At 36.2% G+C, this 7,060-nt stretch overlaps 1 protein-coding gene across 1 annotated transcript; it reads right to left on the reverse strand.

Moving 5' to 3' along the window:
* Window positions 1-545: 545 nt before the first annotated feature.
* Window positions 546-3,587, reverse strand: LOC130503418 (uncharacterized; the record flags this gene model as incomplete). The annotated part of the gene is made up of 2 exons (XM_056998038.1): window positions 3,231-3,587; window positions 546-3,147 (listed from the first exon to the last, which is right to left on the reverse strand). A coding segment is annotated over exon 2 (1,072 nt), but the record flags the coding sequence as incomplete, so codon positions are not given.
* Between the last annotated feature and the right edge of the window lie 3,473 nt (window positions 3,588-7,060).

Consider the following 7,060-nt stretch of genomic DNA (forward strand, 5'->3'; position numbering starts at 1 on the left):
TCCCAAAATATACTTTTTTTGTGCCAGTTATGTAGGTTTCCAACAGCATCTACCGGAAAACGCTCATGTCCACCGATGTCTGGTGTCCTTTCTGCACCAAAATCTCTTAGTTGTGTCTTCCAAACATTTCCCACTAATTTCCGCAGGTGGACTGTCAAACACCTCTTGTTCTTCGTAAACAAATTCCTATTCCTACGATATGATGATCAGGTGGTAGGAATCTCCTGTGACAGTCAAACCAACACGTTTTTCTTCCGTGTTTTAGTTGGGAAAGCATCAGTGTTATCTTGACAATATGGACATGATAGCCTTCCATGTGTTGTCCATCCAGATAACAACCATATGCTGGAAAATCACTTATTGTCCACATTAGTACTGCCCGCATTTGAAATTTCTTTACACGAAATATCGTATGTTTCAGCACCTTCAGCCCATAGTTGTTGCAACTCATATATTAGTGGCTGAAGAAACACATCAAGTGATCTCTTAGGATGCTCTGGTCCGGGAACGAGAATGGAGAGAAACAAAAAACTCTCGTCGCAAGCACAAGTTTGGGGGTAAGTTGTATGGTGTAACAATGACTGGCCATAGAGAATATTGTCTTCCACTCTTGCCATACGGGCTGAAACCATCAGTACATAATCCAAGGTAGACATTTCTTCTCTCATACGCAAAGTCGGGATACTTTGATTGGAAATGCTTCCACGCTTTTGCATCTGAAGGATGTCTAATCTCACCATCTGTTGAGTGCTCCGCATGCCATCTCATTCGTTGCGCTGTGCGTTCAGAAAGATACAACCTCTGCAACCTTTCCGTCAAAGGCAAATACCACATCCTTTTATATGGAACTGGAACTCTTCCACCCGTATCTTTATAACGAGGCTTCCCACAAAATTTGCATGTAACCCGCTGGTCATCCGCCCTCCAATAAATCATGCAGTTATCGCTGCATACATCTATTACCTGATAAGATAAACCAACACCAGCTACGAGTTTTTGAACCTCGTAGTATGAACCTGGAGCTACATTATCCTCAGGTAGAATACCTTTTACAAAATCAGCAATCGCATCCACACAGTCTTCAGCCAAGTTATAATCTGTTTTAATGCCCATCAGTCTTGTAGCAGATGATAAAGCAGAATGACCATCTCTGCAACCTTCGTACAATGGTTGCTTTCCAGCATCCAACATATCATAAAATCTCCTAGCTTCTGCATTGGGTAAATCTTCCCTTCTAAAATGATCATTTACCATCTGCTCAGTACCTACACCATAATCTACATCTGTTCTAATTGGTTCTTCTAATCTAACCGCCGGCTGAGGTTCGCTAGTACTACAATGTTCATATTCAGTTTCCCCATGATGATACCAAATTTTGTAACTTCGTGTAAATCCACTCAATAAAAGATGAGTCCAAACATCCCACTCTTTAATAATCTTTCTATTTTTACAATTAGAGCAAGGACATCTTAACATACCTGTTTCTGCTTCCGGTAGTTGGCGAACTAACCCCATGAATTCGGTTATACCTCGTTGGTATTCTTCCGTAAGCAATCTCGTGTTCGGATCCAAATGAGGTCGATCGATCCAAGAACGATGATAATTTGAAGAAGACATTTTTTTTTCAATCAAATTCGTATGTAAAGATAGTAGGAGGGATGATGAAGAAATGGAGTGAATGAATAGGAAGAGGGGTGGTTGTATTTATAGATGAAATCCTGGAGACAGACCGACGAAATTCCGAGGAAATTCCGACGCTAACGGCTACTTCCTCGGAATTTCCTCGGAATATTTAAAATCTCCCAACGGCTCTCTAACGGCTCTCTAACGGCTATAATATTTCCTCGGAGGTCGTCGGTTTTTTCCGAGGAAAGTCTTTTCCTCGGAAATCCATAAGAAATTTCCGACGAACCCGGCTTTCCTCGGAATTTCGTCGGTAATATCCGAGGAAATACCGAGGAAACCAAGTTTCGCGTTTCCTCGGCACTTCCTCGGTATTTTGTCAGAAATTTCCGAGGAAATTTCTTTCCCTCGGAATGTCCCTCAGAATATCGCTGTTTTCTTGTAGTGTGAGCACTCATGAAGCCACCTTTAAGTTGTACCGAAATAGCTAGTATGCTTCGAACATTATACTTTGTTCTTGTTACTAATTTTACCCCATTAAAAGTTTCTAAGTTTATAATTTCCCTCATTCTAGTGTAAATGTATATATTTTGTAGCTGTAGATTATAGTTATTCAAGTTGTAGATATGGTACAATGGACCATTTTTATGTTATTATTCTGGTCAGAGATATTCTTTAGGATTTTTAAGAAACATGTGCTTATTTTTTAATACTGATTTTTAAGAGTTCACGCCAGCAACTTATCCTATATCACAATCACTGTCATTTGATATAGATTCCATTTCAGTGATCATCTTCATGGCTTTATCTTTTGGCTTTTCATCTTCCCTCTGTTTCTACAATAATCTCTCCTTAGCTTTCTATAGACTCAGTTGCTTAACAGAATTTAGGTTGTTTCCCCCTTGATTCTAATTTCAATCAGAATCCACCGAGATTGTCTTGTAGTAAATCTCAGCAACCAACCCCTATGCTTGTGAACATTTACTAAGCTTAGAGAAAAGCTTACGTGTTTGAAAATTAAAAAAAGTTATCAATTAAATACTTAGGAGATCATCCTGAAAATATACAGAAACAAACAAATGAAATGTAGAAACAGGTTCGTAAAATGCAACAAACCTGTATAAACAGATACAGAAACCGGGAAATCAAATGTAAGAGTTTCGTTTTATGCAGCATATCAACGTTAGACACAGGTTTGATGTGAGAAATTAGCTTATGTGAATGAAATTAAAAAATTTGAGAACTAAGCTACTCAGGCAGTGGGAACGTACCGGGTAGAACAGAATTAGTGTTAGCTACTACTATAAGCTGATCGTAGTTCCTCAACCTTAAGTTCTCCATGGGGATCGGTTTGGCAGGGTTAGATAACTCAACGAAACTGGTTAGGTCAGTGAACCGAACAGAAAGAGGGGGGGGGGGGGTGTCGCTCAGACATTAGTTTGGGTTGCTTCTTGAGACAGCAAATCCACTAAGCTCATAAACAGGGCCTTCCCTCGGTAAGTGTCTACCCTGAGTCGCCGTAGACTTTTGAAAAAGACAATAATAACCTTGTAAGCCTTTTCATGTGATCTTAAGTCGCTTAAGCTAAAGTGATCAAAATAATCTACCTTGGCATCAAGAAGCAGCATATCAACACCCATGAACTGACCCCCTTTCTTGACGTTCCTAGCCTCCCACTAACGAAGGAGTCTGGTATGAACCACTTCCTTGGAGCGGCCGTCCTTCAAGTCGGAGAAGTGAAGCTGTTGATTCTCCATAATGTCAAAGCTTATGTGAGAGTATAGGAGATTTGAAAGGGTAAAAAGTAGAGGAATCGGAGAGAAGAATCAGAACCTATATATATACTAAGAGAAACGGAGTAAATGAGACGGAGTGGGTAGAGAGGAGCTGAAACTTAATAATGGACTTAAAGCTTGATTTTAAGTAAGATCAAAGACGTTACAGGAAAACGCAGTCGGGACGACGGAAGGCGACAGCGTCGAAGGATGAAGATGCCACAAGTAACCTTAAATACAAACGGGCCACATAAATCAAAGTATGGCCCGATAGCTAAACACAAAGCCCAGCCAAATCGTTATCTGAGACACAAAAAAAAAGAAGATCTGCGAGGAAAAGAGAAGACGTCTCTGCTCGACAGGTGGCGCATTTTGGAATAGGGAGGAATGACGTGGACGCCTGTGGAGACTTTCTAGCTCTAAGAGACTACTACTAGACTTCTTTTCTTCCTTTTCTCTTAACTAGAACCTTTCCCGGGCGGGTTTTTTTGCATAAATTTTAAGCAGTATATAAATTCATATGTTATTTTTGAGTATATATACATGTATATTTTACAGCATTAAAAATAAAATAATTTATGACTGAAACTATTTAAATTAAAATTTTTTACCTATCTTATCTTAGTTGCAATCCAATTCCTCATTTTTTACCTATTTGAGTTCTAGTAATTTTTAGATTTATAATGATTTACATTATGTTTTTGTTTTAATATCAATACTGAGTTTCTATTTTCATTTGTGATTTTATAAATTGTACTTCTTTTTCTCACCTGCTATGCTTTTCATTATATGGTTATTAGAAAATCTATATAGATTTCTTTATATATATTTTAAGACAATGATGGTAGAAAAACAATTGTATTCATTCAAAGATGGACGATTTAATGATCATGAGAAATGCATGAGAACCATGTTATTACTCTGTTTGATGTGACAAAGCGAATTCCAATTAAATTCAAGATCTTAATAATATTCTACAGCATTTATTTTGTATGGTTTTCCCCCAATAAGTTTACTTGATGTGTTGGCTTTCATTGTGCTTATCATGTAAGTATCTACAGGAAAATTATCATTACTTGGCCAATCTGGGTTTGAACTTTGACACAAGTGGTTTACATGGTGGATCGTAACAAATGATCGGTTCACCTTCTAGCATTAGTCGGAAGGTATTCCAAACTCGAGTCAGATAATGTGGTATCCAGTCTACTCTGTAGCACTTAAATGCGTTCTTCCAGAACTGACTGCTAAAAAAAAAAAACTCAAAGACATTTGTCTTTGAAAAAAACCTTTTAGTTACTGATGACAAAAAACTATTTAATGGGTTTTCCTTATTAGCCCCATGATTAATCAAAGCACAATCAAACCTTCACCCAAGAAGTCCAAGAATGTGTAGAAAATGTAGAAAAAGATCAAGGGAATTTCTAGAAATAGCTAGCAGTTACCTTTCTCTAATATAAATATGAGTGCTTAGCACTTGTAATAATCATCAAGAATCAAGCAAAAGCATACAAACATAGAGAAATAAGTTTCAGAAAAGAGTTCTAAGGAAATTCTAAAAGTTCTAAATACAAAGTATTAGTAGAAAGTCATTTTCTTAATATAAAGCTATCTTAAATATTAGCTGTCCATTTTCCATCTTAACCTCTTGAGAAACATTATCAGGCCGGTAATTTTCCCCAACACGATTAATGTGCCAGACAAAATTCATTCCTTAGTTTATGATGGATATTGCTGCTCAAGGGGAGTACATAGGCTCTGAGCTCAGCTCATGCATATTTTTCATGTAGGATCCACTCTTTCACATACTTCTCCAACAGCTTGAAGCTCATAAAAGAAGCAAAAAGAACAGCTATCGTTAATACGAACTTAATGATTAAAGGGTTCAAGTCATGGTTACGTAGCCATGAGCTACAATGGTTAAGTTCAAGGAAGAGATGAATGGGCTGAACTGAATCTTAATCAACTAACATCAATGTGTAAGCTTCTATACACAATCAAGTGGTCACCATTTAGGCATTTACATTAGACTTTTAAATGTGAAACAATTAATTTGAGAAGGAAATTGGCTAGGTGAGATACGTTGGAGTGTTTAAAAAAAAAGATATATGCTGGGTATTCACTCATGCAAATGTTTGTTTTCTCCTCGGTTCATTTTCGATTCTTCCATAGCTAACTTGAGAGATGGACCAAGCTAACCCAAAGTGGGGTTACCGCAGTTAAAGTGGTGACAACTGCCATGGAATTCTAGGTTCTCTGGAACTCAAATGTGTATATCCCTTCAGCCATAGAGAAACTCGTGAATTCTGTGATTGTTAAGTTTTTATCTGCGAGGAAAAGAGAAGACGTCTCTGTTCTATTGCTTTTTTCACTTTTTTCTGTTTCACTTCCTTGAGTAAAAATAAAAATAAACTTTTTCTGGAGAGAAAAATTAAAAAGCTTTGGTGGCCACGCACCGTGTTTATCTGAGTTAAGCAGTAGATTCAAACTTTGATCTTTTAGAAATCCACATAACACTTTGTGACATCCGACCACAGGCGCGTGGTTACTTCCTTGAGTATATACATCAACTTGATACATAACATGACTTCTGATTTGGTCTCTAATTTTTGAAACAACAAAATGGCCATTTTTGGTAGTTTATATCAGTATCATAAGGTGCACTGTGCACACACAAAAAACCAGTATCATACTTAAAAAGAAAATTTTGAATGGCTAACGTCAAAGCTTTGATAGCCTAACTTTAAAAAGAAAACAAACTGTTGGGTATAAGGTTTCTGATATTTCCCATTCGTTTTTTTTCTGTGTTTGACAAATACCAAATTTTGTGTTCTTTAGTTTTGCTATATGTGTCCAGATCAAATTGGCTATTTACATATATACATCTAACAAAAAATTTAGAGCTTTTCTTCTGTTCATTCCCTTAAGTAAACAGTTTACTGAAATCACGCTAAGACTACGCATTTTCAAACGTGAGGTAAATCTCTTGGTTCACACTAAAATAATAGCAATAAAAATTTGCTAATTCATATTTTCTTTGTAAGAAACAAAAATAATAATTAGATAAATAATATTTATTGCCGAAAAAGCTTTGATGTTTTTAATGTCGTCAGGAAAATCTTAAACCATTAATATTAAATTTTAAACGACGCCAACAAAACCTTAACCCTAAAATTCTAGATTTAGAGTTTATAATTAGCTTTAGATTTAGAATTTATGCTTTAGGATTTTACTAATGGCATTAACAACGACAAAGGTTTTCGACAATTAATATTTTTTTTTCATAAGTAGAATAGAATTTGGTGAATTTTTATTGGCTATTTTTTTAGCGGTGAACATAGAATTTCACTCGAGAAGAAAACAGAAAAAAAAAATTTAATATAAGAAGAAGAAAAAAGTGTAGTAATTGGTTGTCATTGAAATTGAGAAGGTTGTTAAAGTGGAGACAATTTGTAGGGTTCCATATGATTCTATGAGTTGGTTCTTCACATTAATGGGCATAGTTGCTCTGACACCAGTGCCAAAAAAAGCTATACGCCCATGCATTTAAAAAGAAATTAACACAGCAAGATGGTTGTTTAGTCTTCATAATTCATATGTAAATCTTCTAACAGAATGTTTAAATTATATATTGAGTTGTTTAGTCTTTAACTCTTCATATAGTT

The sequence above is a fragment of the Raphanus sativus genome, unplaced genomic scaffold (assembly GCF_000801105.2).
Source record: "Raphanus sativus cultivar WK10039 unplaced genomic scaffold, ASM80110v3 Scaffold0947, whole genome shotgun sequence".
Lineage (NCBI taxonomy): Eukaryota > Viridiplantae > Streptophyta > Magnoliopsida > Brassicales > Brassicaceae > Raphanus > Raphanus sativus.